Source organism: Oncorhynchus mykiss, chromosome 2, assembly GCF_013265735.2.
Source record: "Oncorhynchus mykiss isolate Arlee chromosome 2, USDA_OmykA_1.1, whole genome shotgun sequence".
Lineage (NCBI taxonomy): Eukaryota > Metazoa > Chordata > Actinopteri > Salmoniformes > Salmonidae > Oncorhynchus > Oncorhynchus mykiss.
This window is the reverse complement of record NC_048566.1, coordinates 23,524,351-23,544,112: the sequence shown is the minus strand read 5'-3', so window position 1 is coordinate 23,544,112 and position 19,762 is coordinate 23,524,351. Positions and strand designations below refer to the sequence as shown.

Genomic DNA, 19,762 nt, shown 5'->3' with positions numbered 1-19,762 from the left:
AATGACCACACACATCCGAGCTAGGAGCCAGTGTCCACCGATTAGTGCCTTTAATGTTAGCACAATTAGCATGGCATTAGCGGTACCGATATAGCCCGCAGACTGGCATTACATAGATAGAGAGGGTCTGGCCGACTAGGAGGCTACTCACTGCAGTGCTTCTCATCACTCTCGTCACCGCAGTCATTGACACGGTCGCACACCCAGTACTTGGGCTTGCACATCCCATTGTCACAGGCAAACTGGTCCTTTTCACATTCTGAAAACAGCAAGAGGAAATGTCCAGTGTGTCAGAGGCTTCTATCACACAGACATGCACACACACAGGATTGTGAGAAGTATGTGAAGGGAGGGTTGAAGGGGCAGTGAGGAAGGGTTGAAGGGGCAGTGAGGGAGAGTTGAAGGGGAGGTGAGGGAAGGTTGAAGGGGCAGTGAGGAAGGGTTGAAGGGGCAGTGAGGAAGGGTTGAAGGGGCAGTGAGGGAGGGTTGAAGGGGCAGTGAGGGAGGGTTGAAGGGGAAGTGAGGGAGGGTTGTAGGGGCAGTGAGGGAGGGTTGAAGGGGCAGTGAGGGAGGGTTGAAGGGGCAGTGAGGAAGGGTTGAAGGGGCAGTGAGGAAGGGTTGAAGGGGCAGTGAGGGAGGGTTGAAGGGGAAGTGAGGGAGGGTTGAAGGGGCAGTGAGGGAGGGTTGAAGGGGCAGTGAGGGAGGGTTGAAGGGGCAGTGAGGGAGGGTTGAAGGGGCAGTGAGGGAGGGTTGAAGGGGCAGTGAGGGAGGGTTGAAGGGGCAGTGAGGGAGGGTTGAAGGGGCAGTGAGGGAGGGTTGTAGGGGCAGTGAGGGAGGGTTGTAGGGGCAGTGAGGGAGGGTTGAAGGGGCAGTGAGGGAGGGTTGAAGGGGAAGTGAGGGAGGGTTGAAGGGGCAGTGAGGGAGGGTTGAAGGGGCAGTGAGGGAGGGTTGAAGGGGCAGTGAGGGAGGGTTGAAGGGGCAGTGAGGAAGGGTTGAAGGGGCAGTGAGGAAGGGTTGAAGGGGCAGTGAGGGAGGGTTGAAGGGGCAGTGAGGGAGGGTTGAAGGGGCAGTGAGGGAGGGTTGAAGGGGCAGTGAGGGAGGGTTGAAGGGGCAGTGAGGAAGGGGCAGTGAGGAAGAGTTGAAGGGGCAGTGAGGGAGGGTTGAAGGTGAACGCGAAGTGAGGGAAAAAGAGGGAGGGGAGTGAGGTAGGGGTGAGGCCAAGCAAGGCCAGAATCTACTTACTGCAGTTCATTTCATCACTCATGTCCCCACAGTCATTCCAGCCATCACAATGCAGCTCCTTCTTGATACAGAACCCAGAGCCACAGGCAAACTGGTTGGGGCAAGCTGCACACAGTAACAGAATGGAGGGAATGAGGAAGGAAGGAGGGAGAGAGGGAGACAGGGGGAAGAGGCGAATGAGAGTGAGCGATGAGAGAGAGCGAATGACAGAAGGCGTGTGAGGGAATGACAGTGTATTTCCGGCCCATCCGTCTTGTTGCAATCTGCTCGTACCTATTGATCAAAGCAATTAGAAATCCATTATGGCCCAAACTCTGAAAGAGCAGCACTACAGAGGGTAGAGGGGACGAGGGGAGTGGAGGGGACAGACAGAGACTAGAAGTGCTCCTGACTGATAAAACAGACAATGAACACACTCTCTTGGTGATTGGTGGACCTGTGATGTCAGAGCTGCAGTCTGTAAACCTCCATCATTGAACCGTCTCTGGCTGAGTGTCAGTCAGTGTGCCACTGGGTTTGGGGCACTTGTTCAGTTGTTTTAGTGACGATTACTCTGTCATATAGCAACTTTCACTTGAATAGCACCACCACTCCCATATCAGTTGCCATGGAGATTAAGAGGAGGTTGAAAACAGCACCATAAAATGGTAACACCTTCATAGGACGTTTCATACAATCCAGAGTCATATATAAACACCAGAGAGAAACCACTCACGGTTGGAAGGATCGTATGCGTTGTACTGAGCCTGGAAGCCTTTGTCTGTGAAGGACTCATCAGAGTGGAACATCACAGCCAGAGAGCTGGTGGTACTGGTAAGGGCCAGCGAAGACATCTCCCCACAGTACCTGAAACAAAGCACACAACATTTATTTGAGTGGAAATACTGACATTCTATGTCAATGGAATGTGATGGTTTAAAGCAGAGGACACATTTCCTTTATCCTGTGATAATGAATAAAGTCATACTGTTCTATAGAGCTCCAGTAAGTAGAGGACAATTCTTACTTGGTGCCCATGACCTCTATGTAGTCTTTGTGACACACCCTGACGTCCACTCTCGGCTCCTTCATACGGAACATGGTGAACTTCACACGTACCTGCTTCCCTGCAGGGACCTGAGACAGGGTTGTGTTCATGTGAGTCTTAAGAGTTGGAAAATGCCACCACTTTTCCCCTCTGCCCTGCTCCTTAGAGGTACGCACTTGTTCCTTCCTCCTCATAGTTTCTAAATAAATGGTGTACAAAATTTAGTGGTCCCTCAAGCCTGCTTACACCAATTCGATGATTTGTAATCCACAAGGGGAATGGGACCAAGTGGGAGGTGTAGGGAATTGGAACTCAAACTACAATAACTGTGAGAGAACACCTAACCCACCTCCTCCCCCAAGACACAAAACCTTAAGGACTGCTGCTGCAATAGGACATATGAAGATGGAAGAGGTACTGAACAGCCTGGCTGACATTCTGCAGCCTCAGCATTCCCCTCATACAGAGCTATGGATGGTGCAGGAAAGAGGGGACAAGAGAGAGGGACCAGAGAGCGAAGGGGTAAATAGAGAGGTAGCAGAGAGAGGGGGGTAACAGAAGGGGCTATGATGCAGGATCACCAACCTCGATGGTCCACTTGCAGTCCAGTGCTGGGGGATAGAAGCTGGGGTAATGGGGAGAGCTGAAGTTCCCCTGAGCATCACTCAGGACTCCTCCACAACTTTTGGCTAAAATGGGGTCATTAGAGTGTTCATCATCTTAACTTAGTGAAATATGGACTGTTTGACTGGTATTGTCGTTGTACATCTTGGTAAGGGGATGACTGTGTGATGTTATCTTACATGTTGTTAGGGGGATGATTGAGTACTCTGCACTGAAGCCGGGCCTCTGGACAGCGCTGTCGGTGATGAGGTTGATGAGCATGATGTTACTGGACGACACCACCTCCAGGGGATTGCTGGGAGGCCTCTGACCACACTTGCTATAGGAGGCAATTCATACAGGAAATTGAGATGTCAATCAATGTCAGGGCTGGGCAACACTGGTCAAGGTGTGAGACTTCAGTTCATTCACTGACAGAATGTGGTGCAGGAATGAAAGGCATAAACCATCAGTATACCATCTACACTGTGTTGTTAGAGTGACATAGTTCACTGTTAATAAAACACATTAAATCAGAAACCCAAAGAAGCCCATTAAATACATTTGAAATGTCTAAATAACTGTTGAGCACCCACACATCAAAAAGCCTGAGCCTGCCCGCTCAGACACACACAGCATTTCAAAGTCAAACAGGTATTTTAGCGAAACGCTGCAAGAGCAGCACTACATCTACCTGCAGCAGGGTAATGCCATTAGAAACTATTGTATTAAGGCCCTCAAACCTGGTGTCACCTTGGATAAATCTGATAGGCTGAGCAGCAATATAAAAATCTCATGCAGCGCCTGGCTACCCGCATTTGTTGGGCGAAGGGTTTGGAACTTGAAATTGCCTGCAGTGTAGCCCCCACTGATTTGCACTCAGGTTGCCACAGTGGGGGAGAGAGAGAGAGAGAGAGAGCGAGAGAGACGGACGCCCACAGAGTCCACAACAAACAACCAACCACAATTACACACAGCAGCATGGCTGCTGGGTGGCACCCCTGGTAGATTGGAAAAGAGAGGTCCTTCTGAGCCAACTCAATCTCACTGAAGGTCCCCAATGTTAACAATGAAAGACGACGTGCTGGGCTAAATGCACCAGGATCCCAACAAGTGGCTAAAATCACCAATGATGTATTGGGAATGAAGTCCACAGCATTCGCTACACTTCAAAACGGCCGTTTTCTCCCACGTTTTTCTATTCCCACTGGGGACCTTAGCCAAATACAAAGTGATGTTCCTGGGAATCCTGGAAAACTACATGACACACTTGTACTTTCTTTCCTCATTAAGTAAGCATATGTTGGTACTGGTAGTATGCATGTCTTGGTTCGACCCTAAATTAATACAAGGTTGTAAACAAGTGGGATACACTGAGTGTACAAAACATTATGAACACCATCCTAATATTGATGTTGGCCCATGTTGACTCCAATGCTTCCCACAGTCGTGTCAAGTTGACTGGATGTTCTTTGGGTGGTGGGCCATTCTTGATACACACAAGAAACTGTTGAACGTGAAAAACCCAGCAGCGTTGCAGTTCTTGACACAGTCAAACCCAGTGCCCCTGGCACCAACTACCATACCCCGTTCAAAGGCACTTAAATCTTTTGTCCTGTCCATTCACCCACTGAATGACACACACAATCCATATTTCACTTTGCTTAAAAATCATTGTTTAACCTGTCTATGTATCTTGGTAGGATGAAGACTATATTATTTATTGTGATAAAGGAAAGCAAGTTTGAAGTTGACTTCCTGCTTCCTTTTCCCCCACTGTTAACATAACCTTATCGATTGGAAACAAACCCGCATTCTCGCAGCACAACAACCTATCAATTACACTTAGCCTAGACACCAGGTAACCACCTTCGATTGCACAAAGCCAATATGTCTCACACAAATTTGCAATCTTACAATTGAATTCACTTGTCTGTGTATCACTGCTGATATTAAGACGGAGTTTGTCACAGATTTCCTTATGACAAACATTGGCCTGATTCAGCCTCTCTCACCATCCCTGTACTAGAGTATTTGGCTCCATGAAATGCACTAATAAAAAATCTATGCATTATTCATATTATTCATCTATCATCATCATCATCACAGTAGTGGTTGTGAGAGCACTCACTGAGTGATGGCCTGGGACTCATCCGGGCTGAGGGAGTCATATATGGACACAAAGTCATCGGAGCAGTCGTCCTCTATGTGAAAGTGGGAGAAGCGGACTGAGATGGCGTTCTGTTCCGGGGCTCTGATCTGCCACTGGCAGCGGGACTGGGCCGGGTACTGATCTGGAAAGCCTGGAGACTGGAAGCTCTGAGCTAAAGTGTTAGCCTCCAACCGGAAGAAACACTCGTAATCTGACGGGCAGGAAATGAACAGCATAACAGATTACATTAGTAGATGTACAGACATACAGGTACAGTAGCCCAACAAGGCTGTGGGTTTTCCCTGGTCAGCTCACATGCTAAGGAAGAACTTTAGACTCTAGTCCCAAAAGTGCAAACGCCAAGGCAGATAACTTAGTGGAAAAAAGAGCTCAAAATGTCATATCATGGTGAGGAGAAATGTACACATCTTATACCACATCTACTACACTGTTCATCATCCAGTGTCATCTGTTGATGCAATGTCAACTATCAACTCTCATCTGAAATTAAATGTAACATGCGCAAAATCGTTTGAGGATTACGCCTCAACACAGAGGGTAAAAAAAGACGAGTGAAATAGGCCAACATCCATTTTTATTCAGTAGTCCACTCATGTACTATATAGCCAGGGCTCTCAATCTCTTCATGAATAGAGCAGCAGCATGTATCACGAGGGGCAGGCATTCGTCACAGAATGGCAGCAGCGGGGTGAACATCTAGCGGGCTGGAAAATTACAGCGGCGTGTGATTGAAACGGGAGACAGTGGGTTTTACTCACCGGCTCTGGGGTTCCTGGCCATCCTGGGGTCTGTGCCTGGAGAGAAGGGGGGGGGGGCAGAAGAGTGGTGGAGTAAGAGGGGGAGAGAGAAGAGGGAGAAGGAGGAGAGAGAAAGGGAAAATGAGAGATAAGGGGGAGGGTTAAGAGAGCGTTACCTTACTGAGAGGCTGATAGAGTTTGATGCACGGGTGTATAATATTTGGGTTGCACTTTTACTGTTCCAATTCGCCGTACACACTGCTGTTGAGAGAGCTGCCGATGGAGTCGATGGAGCCCCCCCCAATTGCCCCACGGAGCCCAGGGATACATCTCTGTCTAACAGTCTGACAGCCACATCAAACCATATAAACAGAAATCATTTTAAAACAGAGCAAAACCACTAAGTCATATAGGGTGACCTTTTTGCAATGCAATGTGAAGTAGACAGAAGCTAGAATAATGATAATGGCTAGAGCCAGGCAGCTAAAGGGCAGCCCAGGGGCCAACTACTGTAACGTCATTAGAGGACCCAAACTACATAAAGTGTCCAATCACTGATACAATACAAACAGAGTGGCGTCCCTTATACCTCCACGTTATCTTATTAGGGCATGTCAGACATCTAGCTGGCATAGAACAGCCATTAATGCAGAAATCATATCAGATATGAATGCTTATGGAAGATGACAGAGGGGGCTTTCTTCAGACAATACATTTATCTTCATTAAACATAACCCTTTAGTTGAGGGGAAGCTAACCCTGCATCTGGAGAGCTACTGGGTGCACAGGCTTTTGATCCAACTCTGTTGCCCCTCATTCAGCTGATCAAGGTCCTGATGAGCAGCCAATTAATAGAGGGTTTAACTTAAATTAATCTTAGGGTTTAACCCCTTGCCCCAAAGACTACACCCCCTGGTTTGGTCTTGACTGGGTTGTACTAACTACTAACTCACGTGAGGCAGTGACTTGGCTGATGTGGAGGCTCTGGCCGGAGCGTTTGCCCTGCTCCCTGATGCCGTTCCACAGCACCTCCAGGACCCGCTCCTCAGAAAACTCTGGCAGTATCTCCAGGTCCGCTGCCGGGATGTCAAACTGGGTCCAGTAGTAGGCCAGCACCCCCTCACTGGAGAGAGAGGGGGACTTGAAGGAAGGAGTAGAAGACCAAACTATGCTGACTGAGGCCTTCATTGATCACTCACAGTCATGCACTTCAGCATTTCTATTGTGCAGGTTTGACCAAACCTCTCCTCAGGAACAGCTGGTGTTTTGAGTTGCTGCAATGGATGTTCCATTGTCCAAATCACAGTTATCCAATAAGCATTTTCAAAGACTCATATTATGTAATAAAGAAAGTGATCTCATGACTAGCTTTATGGCCAACTGTACATTACCAACATGCAGAAACTCCACATCCCAGAACACTCTCCTACCTGAAGGCGGTCACCACAGATGTGGTGTAGTACTTGGAGAGGAACTCAACTTGTTTGTAGTTGCTCTTAAGCTGGTGAAAAAAGGCAACATAAAAATTAGCATTCACTAGGTTACCTGACAACCCATTTTCTGTTACCATGGCGAAGATATGGAGCCATGACCTCAGAGTTCAGCCGAATCCTCCATATAAGGTTTAATTGATCAAGGTTACCATGGTGTTGGGAGTGCTCCAGGTATTGGCCAGTTCGATACCAAGAAAAGTTTGTCTGCGAGTCTGCAATAAGGCCCCTGAGAACAAGTGTGTATGCTTGCATTCCAACTGCCTGCATACCATGAATAACAGGGTTTTCATTGGAGATCCCATGGAGGACGAGTGCTTTCAGCTAAAGATATGTGAAAGAAATGTAGAAAGAAACTGGATATCTAATCCTAGCATGTGTTGTTACTAATCATGCTGTCTATTCATAGTGTGTGTGTGTGTGTGTGTGTTAAACTCCAGTTCAGACTGTGAATAAGAACGCATGTAGCGGACATGCAATTATCAGGCTGGTAAATGTTAAATCCAAAAGGTACATTATAAAAGGCAGTGTAGCTGAACTCACCTCAGCTCCCTGAAACAGACTGAAGAGAGTAGTGAACGATCTTCATCTGTATCGACTCTGATAAGACCACATTGAGAACCGAGAAATGGGCTGGAGACTTTTCAAATGGACCACAATGGAGAAAGCCCAATAACAATTCCAGAGGAGAGCAAAATGAGTGATCCACTGAAGTTGAACCCAGAAGTGTAGAATGTGATCCCATTGCAGTTTGCAGAGCTCAGACGAGAGACACAGTGTCTCCTAAGTGTGGATTTCCTTATTCAAAGTTGTTTCTAAGCACAAATAACATATTCTACAGCAGGTAACAGCAGACTACCAAGTCGACCACACAGCACCTCCAACATACAGAGAAGTGCATTGTTCCCTCAAAAAAAAAAAAGAATAAAAAAGAACTCAGTGTATTCTTTAGTCTTGCCAGTGGAGCCAATAGTGTGTTGGTTTCTGATTGGCTTTGTTAGTTCAGTTGTATATACTGTAGACCCAATCACCAACATGTAATGACACTTTGCTCTACTGCATCTGCAATACATGGCCAGAGGAAGAACTGAATGTACCGAGTAGAGAGAATAATGGTGGGGGTGTGTTCTGTCACATTAATGCTCATTGAACAGTCATCTAGAATTCCATTCAGACCACCTACCTTATATTGTCACTCATGCAGCTATACATTCTAAAGCAATGCCACACTGACCGGGGGTTGAGCAATAGCAGTTTATCATTGTCATGTTCCCAAGTGGCGATACACACATATCCATAACTCCAATGAAAGGAAATGTTGTTGGAGGAAATAACAGAGTAACTAAATGATGTTCTCTCTTCCAGTCCACCCACACAAATATGCCTTTAGCAATCTCCTTCCACCAGGAGAAAAACATGCTGTGGCAGATAGCTACAACAAACAAGAGAGAGAAACTGAATCTCAGTCAGTTCTGAACTCTGACACCTGACTTAATACCATACCTGGCCTAAAGGGTATTGTGGTTGGAGGTTAACTTGGTAGAAGCGTATTGAGCCAGTCATCAACCTATCTATCAAAAGTTCAACTAATTTCAACTTTTGACACAGGCAGGAAAATTATGGGAAATAACTGATGTCTGTCTGTCATCTCATCACTTTTGTCTGTCACCATAGAAAAACAATAATCTCAATCGTTTTTCTTAACAGAACATCACCAGGACGTGGTATCTGAGCATAAACCTGGGTCAAACTCACTATCTCTTCCAGGTCATCTGCCAGCTTTTGGAACTCTGTGCTGGTGGGGTCCTCCAGATTCTGGTTGTAGGGCACGTTGTCCAGTTTCATGTGCCCGCTATACACCCGCTGAGCTGGGACACGCTTCATACTTATGGTGGCCGCTGACTCCCTGCCTTTGACTGAGGGAAAGAGAGTGGGAGAAAGAGCAAGTCATTTAATAAAATTCTACATGCAACACCAATGCCTCCTCATAAACTTCCAGAGATGGTTAATAAAAAGAGAACAGGGATTTAGGAGAATTAGGAGTTTATCTGTTTATCTGTTGATTATCTCTCTGTAAAAGCCTCTTTGATCAGGCTGTAGAGTGAGTGTGTGTGTGACTGTCAGGGTGTTTCGTCTACTCTGCACCGCACCACTTTACTCCCCTGAATTATTAACACCAACCAAATTAAGGCCTGTCAAACAAACAGGTTATCAATGTCAAATTAAAAACTTCCAAACTTCACACTTCATTTGGATATTTGTATCAAATGTCTAGGCCATCAAAGCAGCAGTCAGGCAGCGACTGTGAATGTGAAATCTCCTGGGTGGGCCCTGTAGATGGCAGGTTTAGATTGGCCAATTGCAGTTGGCTAGGGCTGCCAACTCAAACTCAAGTCTTTCCGGGTAGATTATAACAATCTGTTTGCCATTATTTACATTTCAGGTATCAATTTTATATTCAGACATTAGAACAAACCTCCCAGAATACTCCAGGCCAAACTGAGAGGGTTGGAAATTAGCAACATTAGTACAGTTGGAGTTATTGAGCCACTTTCGGGCATCCTTTGCATTTTCACTCCGTCAGACTGAGCGATAGTACCTAGTCTATGATTATTACATGCATTAGTCTCAGACTACATAGCAAAGTTGTACTCACTAACAAAGAGCCAGATGAGGATTCCTGTCACGGCTGCCAAGACAAGCAGAGTGATGAGGACTCCCACTATCACTCCAGTCTTCTTCTTCGATGCCATCTTCTCTTTGTTATCCAGGAAGGTGACCTGCTCATGCCGCCCGTTCTGACCCTAGGTAGACAGAGGCAGACCGACATAAAAAAAGAGGGAGATAAGTTAATTAACTTACCTACAGTTATATGAGATTACTAATACTCAAGACGTAGGAGTACAATAACATATGCAGTGTAGTGTGTGAGTCACCTAACTTGGAGGACATGGAGATTGTTAGGAGATCATAGTGTTCAGTCTCTTCCTAAAATCATCCTGAAACTAAGTGCAAGACAGTAGCTATAGCCACCTCCAGACTCCAGTCTTACCATACGAGTTGAAAGTAATGACAGTGGACTTGTAAAAAGCTACAAAGGAAAAGCCTGTGACATCAACGAAGGCACTAGAAACAAAGTGCCAACTCTACTGTTCCTGGCATCAGAAAGTTCCCATCGTCAACATTCGAACAGTAACAAAAAACTAAATGAAAGCTAAAAATTCTGTGGCTCGGCAACTAAAATCAAGAAGCAACCGCAGCTGCATTATCCCGAAGAGGAACTGATCCAAATCACTGTTCTCATCAGGAAGGGTTATGTATCACTAGTATAAACTATGCCATACTTCTCATTTCACATTGGAGGCTAAAGCATTTATAAAGAGATGAGCGCAGAGAGACAGAGGGGGAGATGAGGTGCTGCCATGGAAAGTTCAGTGTGTGCCTATCGGTGTAGTAGTCAGATGTGTGGTGTGTGTAGGTGAGCAGGGGAAAGACAGACAATTGCGTTGTTTGTGAAACTGACCGCCATCTTGATCATCACCCTGTATTAGACTTACGGTGTATTGCAAAGACGGCTAACACGGATTCACACCATAACAATAACGTGTCTGTTTTACATTACTTTTCATGTTTTTGTTTAGGGAGAATCACTGACAAGTTTAAACAGGCTCAGAACGAATCCTGACGTAAAAACAGGCCCAACCAGTTTAGTGATCTGAGAGCACACATGTTGCACGGCAGAGAAGACTTCCATGGCACTCTGTATATGCTTCACCTTCATTAAGGAACAGCCAACCGTGAGCAAGTACTTGGTGACAACAACAATACTCCCTAGCCACTGCCTCACCATGTCACTAAAACATCAACAAAACGAAGGAGCTGATTGTGGACTTCTGGAAACAGCAGAGGGAGCACGTCCCTATCCACATCGACGGGACAGCAGCGGAGAAGGTGAAAAGCTTTAAGTTTCTCGGCGTACACATGACACTGACAATCTGAAATGGTCCACCCACACAGACAGTGTGGTGAAGGCGCAACAGCCCCTAAGACCCACAAAGTTTTACAGATGCACAATTGAGAGCATCCTGTTGGGCTGTATCACTGCCTGGTACGGCAACTATACCGCCCACAACCGCAGGGCTCTCCAGAGGGTGGTGTGGTTTGCACAACGCATCACCAGGGGAAAACTACCTGCCCTCCAGGACACCTACAGCACCTGATGTCACAGCACCTGATCATCCAGGACAACAACCACCCGAGCCACTACCTGTTCATTATCCAGAAGGCGAGGTCAGCGCAGGTGCATCAAAGCTGGGACCGAGAGACTGAAAAACAGCGTCTAGCTTAAAGGTCATCAGACATCAATAGCTGGCTACCACCCGGTTACTCAGCCCTGTACTTTAGAGGCTGCTGCCCTATATACAGACATGTAAACACTGGTAACTTTAATAATATTTACATACTGCTTTACTCATTTCATATGTACAGTGCCTTCTGAAAGTATTCAGACCCCTCAACTTTTTCCACATTGTTACATTACTGCCTTATTCTAAAATGGATTTTAAAAATCCTCAGCAGTCTACACACAATGCCTCAAAATGACAAAGCAAGAACATTTTGCAAATCTATTAAAATAAAAAACAGAAATACCTTATTTACATAAGTATTCAGACCCTTTGCTATGAGACTCAAAATTGAGTTCATGTACATCCCGTTTCCATTGATCATCCTTGAGATGTTTCTACAACTTGATTAGAGTCCACCTGTGGTAAATTCTATTGATTGGACAACATTTGGAAAGACACACACCTGTCTATGTAATGTCCCACAGTTGATAGTGCATGTCAGAGCAAAAACCAAGCCATGAGGTTGAAGGAATTGTTCGTAGATCCCCTAGACAGGATTGTGTCGGGGCACAGATCTGGGAAAGGGTACAAAAACATTTCTGCAGCATTGAAGGTCCCTAAGAACACAGTGGCCTCCATCATTCTTAAATGGATGAAGTTAGACACCGCCAAGAGTCTTCCTAGAGCTGGCCGCCCGGCCAAACTGAGCAATCGGGGGAGAAAGGCTTTGGACAGGGAGGTGACCAAGTACCCGATGGTCACTTTGACAGAGCTCCAGAGTTCCACTGTGGAGATGGGAGAACCTTCCAGAAGGACAACCATCTCTGCGGCACTCCACCAAATCAGGCCTTTATGGTAGAGTGGTCAGAAGGAAGCAACTCAGTAAAAGTCACATGACAACCCGCTTGGTGTTTGCCAAAAGGCACCTAAAGACTCTAAGACCATGAAAAACAAGATTCTCTGGTCTGATGAAACAAAGATTGAAATGTTTGGCCTGAATGCCAAGTGTCACATCTGGAGGAAACCTGGCACCATCCCTACGGTGAAGCAAGATGGTGTCAGCATCATGATGTGGGGATGTTTTTCAGTAGCAGGGACTGAGAGACTAGTCAGGATCGAGGCAAAGATGAAATGAGCAAAGTACTTAAGAGATACTTAATAAAAAACCTGCTCTAGAGCGCTCAGGACCTCAGACTGGGGTGAAGGTTCACCTTCCAGCAGGACAATGACCCTAAGCACACAGCCAAGACAACGCAGGAGTGGCTTTGGGACAAGTCTCTGAATGTCCTTGAGTGGCCCAGAACCCGATCGAACATATCTGGAGAGACCTGAAAATAGCTGTGGAGCAACACAACCCCCCCCCCCCCCCCCAAACTTGACAGAGCTTGAGAGGATCTGCAGAGGAGAATGGGAGAAACTCCAAGGCTGTAATCACTGCTAAAGGTGAATGAAGAAAAAACTGAGTTAAGGGTCTCAATACTTATGTAAATGTGTTGGATATTGATTGATGTGGGGAAAAAAACAATTTAATACATTTTAGAATGAGGCCTAACCAAATGTATCCTAACCAAATGCATAAAAAGTTTAGGGGTCTGACTACTTTCCAAAGGCACTGTGTATACACTTTATTCTATTCTACTGTATTTTAGTCAATGCCACACCGACATTGCTCGTACTAATATTTATATATATATATTTTTAAAATTCCATTCTTTTACTTTTAGATGTCTTTGTATTGTTGTGAATTGTTATTTATTACTGCACTGTTGGAGTTAGGAACACAAGCATTAACATCTGTTAAATATGTGTATGTGACCATTAAAATTTGAATTGATGTCATATTGACTTACGTGCATATAGTGACTCTCTATATCACAGCCCTCTCCCTACAGTACGATGGGTAAGTTCAGGGCTACCTGGGGCATAGGCTAAGATCTATGTGCCCTGCCCTGGGTCCAGGGTGTGTACGAGTCCTCTTGCACACACAGACGACAGAGAGCGATTACAGAGCAGATAGTAATCACCGCACACAATTGCATCTGCGCCTGTGGCCCAGTGTGGAGAAGGACCCGATCCACCATTAGGGACAGGAAAATCGCTTCGGTATTAAATCAATTTGTCAGAAGTGCCGCCCCTTAAGATGGGGGCTCAATTACACTGGTCTAGATGATAACTCATCGCAATTAAAGGCCATTCTTACAATGCTCCGGCTCTCACACATGCCTCCTAAAGGGAATTTCTAACAGCAATCATGGTCTGGAATTAAGGGAATCATTAGGGATGGGGTCAGTGAGCGCTCGGGGGTCGCTCTCTCCATCAGTCACCCTGATCACAGCCTAATAAAACCATTACATGCTTTTCGTCATATCCCGTCTCCATCTCTCTACCCACAAACAAAAATACTACTCCCTCGAGTTAGATCCATTTGTAAACTGTGCTGGTTGCCTTTCCAACTACAGGCCTCAGTAGTGTCCTATGATTACACAGGAAATGGTGTTGAATGCAGTGGACACATACAAACAGAACAGAAGCAAACAAATCAAAAACACTGCAAAAGCCTATCACAGTATTACACCACAAAAAGTACAATACAGAGGCTTCGGAAAGTATTCACACCCCGAACTTATTCCCCATTGTTGTGTTACAGCCTGAATTCAACATTCATTACATACATTTGTCTGACCCATCTACACACAAGACCCCATAATGACAAAATTATTTTCTAAATGTTTTCAAATTTATGAAAACGAAAAACAAATATTGAATTTACATAAGTATTCAAACCCCTGAGTCAATACATATTAGAATCCCCTTTGGCAGCAGTTACAGCTGTGAGTCTTTCAAAATTGCTTGTTGAACATTGAACATTAATATCTAACAATTCAAGTAATATCTAACAATTCCACAACAAATACCTAATACACACAAATCTAAGTAAAGGAATGGAATAAGAATATATAAATATATGGATGAGCAATGACAGAGCACCATAGGCTAAGATGCAATAGATAGTATAGAATACAGTATGAGATGAGTAATGCAAGATATGAAAACATTAGTAAAGTGGCATTATTAAAGTGACTAGTGTTCCATTTATTAAAGTGGCCAATGATTTAAAGTCCGTACGTAGGCAGCAGCTGCTCTGTGCTAGTGATGGCTGTTTAACAGTCTGACGGCTTTGAGATAGAAGCTGTTTTTCAGGCTCTCGGTCCCAGCTTTGTGGGACCTGTACTGACCTCACCTTCTGGATGGTAGCGGGGTGAACAGGCAGTGGCTCGGGTGGTTGATGTCCTTGATCTTTTTGGCCTTCCTGTGGCATTGGATGCTGTAGGTGTCCTGGAGGGCAGGTAGTTTTCCCCTGGTGATGCGTTGTGCAGACCGCACCACCCTCTGGAGAGCCCTGCGTTTGTGGCCGCTGCAGTTGCCGTACCAGGCAGTGATACAGCCCGACAGGATGCTCACAATTGTGGATCTGTAAAAGTTTGTGAGGGTTTTAGGTGGCAAGCCAAATTTCTTCAGCCTCCTGAGGTTGAAGAGGCTGTTGCGCCTTCTTCACCACACTGTCTGTGTGGGTGGACCATTTCAGTTTGTCAGTGATGTGTACGCCGAGGAACTTAAAACTTTGGTTGGGGGTTGCTCCCTCTGCTGTTTCCTGAAGTCCACGATCATCTCTTTTGTTTTGCTGACGTTGAGTGTGAGGTTATTTTCCTGACACCACAATCCAGGAGCACTCACCTCCTCCCTGTAGGCTGTCTCATTGTTATTGGTAATCAAGTCTACTACTGTTGTGTCATCTGCAAACTTGATGATTGAGTTGGAGGAGTGCATAGTCACGCAGTCATGGGTGAACAGGGAGTACAGGAAGGGGCTGAGCACACACCCTTGTGGGACCCAGTGTTGAGGATCAGCGAAGTGGAGATGTTTCCTACCTTCACCACCTGGGGACGGCCCGTCAAAGTCCAGGACCCAATTGCACAGGGCGGGGTTGAGACCCAGGGCTTCAAGCTTAATGACGAGCTTGGAGGGTACTATGGTGTTGAATGCTGAGCTGTAGTCAATTAACAGAATTCTTACATAGGTATTCCTCTTGTCCAGATGGGATAAGGCAGTGTGCAGTGGTGATGGCGAATGCATCGTCTGTGGACCTATTGGGGCGGTAAGCAAATTGAACTGTGTCTAGGGTGACAGGTAAGGTGGAAGTCATATTCCTAAACTTTAGGTTTGCGTCAACAAAGGGGTTGAATACCTATTGACTCAGGACACTTCAGCTTTTCATTTCTTATTTATTAGTAAACATTTCTAAAAACATAATTCTACTTATTGTGTATAGGCCAGTGACAAAAAATCTAAGTGTAATCCATTTTAAATTCATGCTGTAAAAAAAAAATATTTTTGAAAAACTCTAAGGGTGTGAATACTTTCTGAAGGCACAGTACCACTACAAGCACGAGGGGACATCTGGAGAGCTAATGGCATTAACTAAACAATAAGGTATAGTAGAACTGCTAGGCATACAGTAAGGTAGCAGCATATTAGTCAAACCAGTTAGACTGATGGGTAATGAGGTGTTCTGTACTGAGAGGTGTGGTCCAGAGAAATAGCTAACAATGACAATCTCCTTTTCACACACAACCGTTTGTAATGTAAACATACATATGTGCATCCTCTGTGTTTATCATATTGTATAGTACACATAACAAGATATGACTTTCGAGAGTGGGAATGAAAGTTAAACCAAATCAGAGTGGTCTGATTCGGCCTACACAATATAACTAAGCAGAGCAGCTGCGCTTTAGACAGGCATTCCATCTGTTTAAACATTAACCAGACTCTCAATGGCTGTTATTTAAACCCTCAATCATTATCTATGTAGCACCTTTCCAATGTCAGCTCCACCAGAACTTTAGAAACATGTTGGTTGAAATATCTCATCAGCCTAAAACTACATGACAAATACATTGTGAGAAAGTGAGGAGCGCGAGATCTGAAATGACTTAAAATTCACAAATTAAGTGATCTATTTATGAAAGTGTAATGCATTTGTGAAAGCATATTTAAATGTAAATTTCACATCAAAATGACTACACTAACCTTCTCAGGCTAGTAACATTAACTTAAATTGAAAATGTAGTGTTCTAATAAAGTCATGATATAGCTATGCTTGTTTATGATAATGAGCATCCTAATAGTCCATGTTATGGAACTTTGACCATATAATAACCCATAACATTAGATTACAGATAAGTGGTGGAAAATGGTCATGACAAGTGTCAGGTTATTTTGTTATAGTACAACAACATCACCACATTGTGATGAGTTAGTGTGAATTCTCTCTCCCTGGACACCATGTGGAACTGAACTGAAGATGTTACTAGGTGACTGGGTTAATTTACTAACCAACCTGCTCTACTGGTCATGTGTGAGAGACTACAGTAGGCAGGGTGAACAGGCCATTCCACAGGACAGTCAAGAGATAAGACCGCAGACTGTCGGAGACTCCCTTGTTGAATTCCTACCTGGGTGTCCCGTACTGCTCACTTCCACTCTGACCCACACCGTTCACTCTGATCTGACCGAAACCGCCACATTCTTCCATAATCACACCCCAATGTTGACACTGATCCTGTCTGGAAAAGGACCGGTCACACTGACCTCACCTGACCCTCAGCTCAATCCTAAGATCAGAATATTGCTGTTGTGCCCTTACATTTGGGGATCCACCTTGTTTATGGACGTAACGCATCTCCACATGTACAAATAGATCTTCTGTGAACAATATGCATTACTGGCCAGAACAGAGTTGGTGGTGGTTATGTTTTTAGAAAACCTTTCTTCAAGTGCAATTAAAAATGGGCAATCTGCAGTTCAAACAATAACAAAGTGGGTACCCTGCCACTGTTATTGTAAAAAGCTGAGGTTTGAGGCAGGAGAAAAATAACCACTCTCAAATCCATTATATCAACATTTTAGATTTAACCATGTTGAGACTATACAGTGTTTGTTTACGTTTACAAACAATAGCACTAAAACAAGCTTACATTTGGGGCTCTGATGGGTACGACAGTTGAACTAAGCTCATAAGGCATTTATAAGTTATATTCTTCCAGAATTATTGGGTGTACAATGAGTACAGCCAAAATAAACAGCATCATTACAAACTCTGAGTGAAGGGATTTCTCTATTATAAATAGTCACTCACTGTTATACACCACTAGACCCGCCAAAGGTCTCTTCACAGTCCTGAACAGATTATGGAAGGCACACAGGACTACATAGAGCCATAACTACACGGAACTCTATTCCAAATCAAGTAACTTATGCAAGCTGTAAAATCAGACTTAAAAAAATGGATCAAAATGCACCTTACGGAACAACGGGGACTGTGAAGACACACACACACACACACACACACACGATAACATACACGCTATACACACACACGGATCTTGTGTTGTAGATATGTGGTAGTAGAGTAGTGGCCTGAGGGGACACAATGTGTATCTGTTGTGAAATTTTATGTCATGTTTTTTAATTGTATAAAACTGCCTTAATTTGGATGGACACCAGGAAAAGAAGCTGCTGGCATAATAAATACAAATACTCAAGAGGATTCACACAGGAAATCCTAAATTGGTAACTGAGGAAATGACAAAGCACAAATCAGGACTATGACATCATTCCCCGATACTAAGGTGGATAACATAGAGTGCCTTCAGAAAGTATTCATAACCCTTGACTTATTCCAAATTGTGTTGTTACAGCCTGAATTCAAAACAGAGTACATTTATTCAAAAATGAATTCAATACCCCGTAATGACAAAGTGAGTGTGATGTCAGGAAAATAACCTCACTCATTGTGTAAAAAAAAAAAACGGCGATGGTAGTGGTCTTCAGGAAAGAGCAGAGGGAGAACCCCCCAACCATATTAACGGGACAGCAGTGGAGAAGGTGGAAAGTTAAGTTCCTCTGCGTATACATCACTGACAAACTGAAAGGGTCCACCCACACAGACAGCATCGTGAAGAAGGCATAACAGCGCCTCTTCAACCTCAGGAGGCGGAAGGAATTTCGCTTGTCACCTAAAACACTCAAACTTTTACAGATGCACAATCGAGAGCATCCTGTCGGGCTGTACCACCGCCTGGTACGGCAACTGCTCCGCCCACAACCGCAAGGCTCTCCAGAGGGTAGTGCGGTCTAGCCAAAGCATCACCGGGACAAACTACCTGCCCTCCAGGACACCTACAGCACCCGATGTTACAGGAAGGCCAAAAAGACCATCAAGGACAACAACCACCCGAGCCACTGCCTGTTTATCCCCGGTACCATCCCGAAGGCAAAGTCAGTACATGTGAATCAAAGGTGGGACCAAGAGACTGAAAAACAGCTTCTATGTCAAGGCCATCAGACTTTAACAGCCATCACTAACATAGAGTGGCTGCTACCAACATATATAGTGGGGCAAAAAAGTATTTAGTCAGCCACCAATTGTGCAAGTTCTCCCACTTAAAAAGATGAGAGGCCTGTAATTTTTATCATAGGTACACTTCAACTATGACAGACAAAATGAGGGAAAAAAATCCAGAAAATCACATTGTAGGATTTTTAATGAATTTCTTTGCAAATTATGGTGGAAAATAAGTACCGCCCGGCTGACTAAATACTTTTTTGCCCCATACATAAAATTATATACACTATTTATTTAAAAAATTAGGTGAACACCGCTTTAAACATTTGTGGATTTTGATATTTCAGCCACACTGCTGACAGCTGTATAAAATTTAGCACAATGTCATGCTATCTCCATAGACAAACATTGGCCGTAGAATGCCCTTACTGAAGAGCTCAGTGACTTTCAACATGGCACCGTCATAGGATGCCACCTTTCTAACAAGCCAGTTGGTCAAATTTCTGCCCTGCTAGAGCTGCCTCGTTCAACTGCAAGTCCTGTTATTGTGAAGTGGAAATGTCTAGCAGCAGAACTGGCTCAGCTGCGAAGTGGTATGCCACAAGTTCACAGAAGGGGAAGCTCGTAGCCTGTAAAAATTGTCTGTCCTCGGTTGCAAAACTCACTACCGAGTTCCAAACTGCCTCTTGAAGCAACATAAGCACAATAACTGTTCGTCGGAAGCTTTATGAAAAGG

General features: G+C 44.7%; 1 protein-coding gene across 3 annotated transcripts in view; it reads right to left on the bottom strand.

Annotated features, from left to right (window-relative positions):
• The window catches only part of zmp:0000001114 (suppressor of tumorigenicity 14 protein homolog), a 31,448-nt gene that overhangs the window by 8,225 nt on the left and 3,461 nt on the right, over positions 1 to 19,762 (bottom strand). For all 3 annotated transcript variants that reach the window (XM_036942656.1, XM_036942653.1, XM_036942652.1), the window contains 12 exons: positions 9,929 to 10,076; positions 9,028 to 9,188; positions 7,213 to 7,283; positions 6,736 to 6,905; positions 5,804 to 5,839; positions 5,004 to 5,235; positions 3,073 to 3,212; positions 2,855 to 2,958; positions 2,249 to 2,358; positions 1,958 to 2,088; positions 1,243 to 1,347; positions 152 to 259 (listed from right to left, as the gene is read on the bottom strand). In XM_036942656.1, coding sequence (XP_036798551.1) covers positions 152 to 259; positions 1,243 to 1,347; positions 1,958 to 2,088; positions 2,249 to 2,358; positions 2,855 to 2,958; positions 3,073 to 3,212; positions 5,004 to 5,235; positions 5,804 to 5,839; positions 6,736 to 6,905; positions 7,213 to 7,283; positions 9,028 to 9,188; positions 9,929 to 10,025 — 1,465 coding nt within the window. In that variant the 5' untranslated portion in view covers positions 10,026 to 10,076. The remainder of the gene's footprint in view (positions 1 to 151; positions 260 to 1,242; positions 1,348 to 1,957; positions 2,089 to 2,248; positions 2,359 to 2,854; positions 2,959 to 3,072; positions 3,213 to 5,003; positions 5,236 to 5,803; positions 5,840 to 6,735; positions 6,906 to 7,212; positions 7,284 to 9,027; positions 9,189 to 9,928; positions 10,077 to 19,762) is intronic.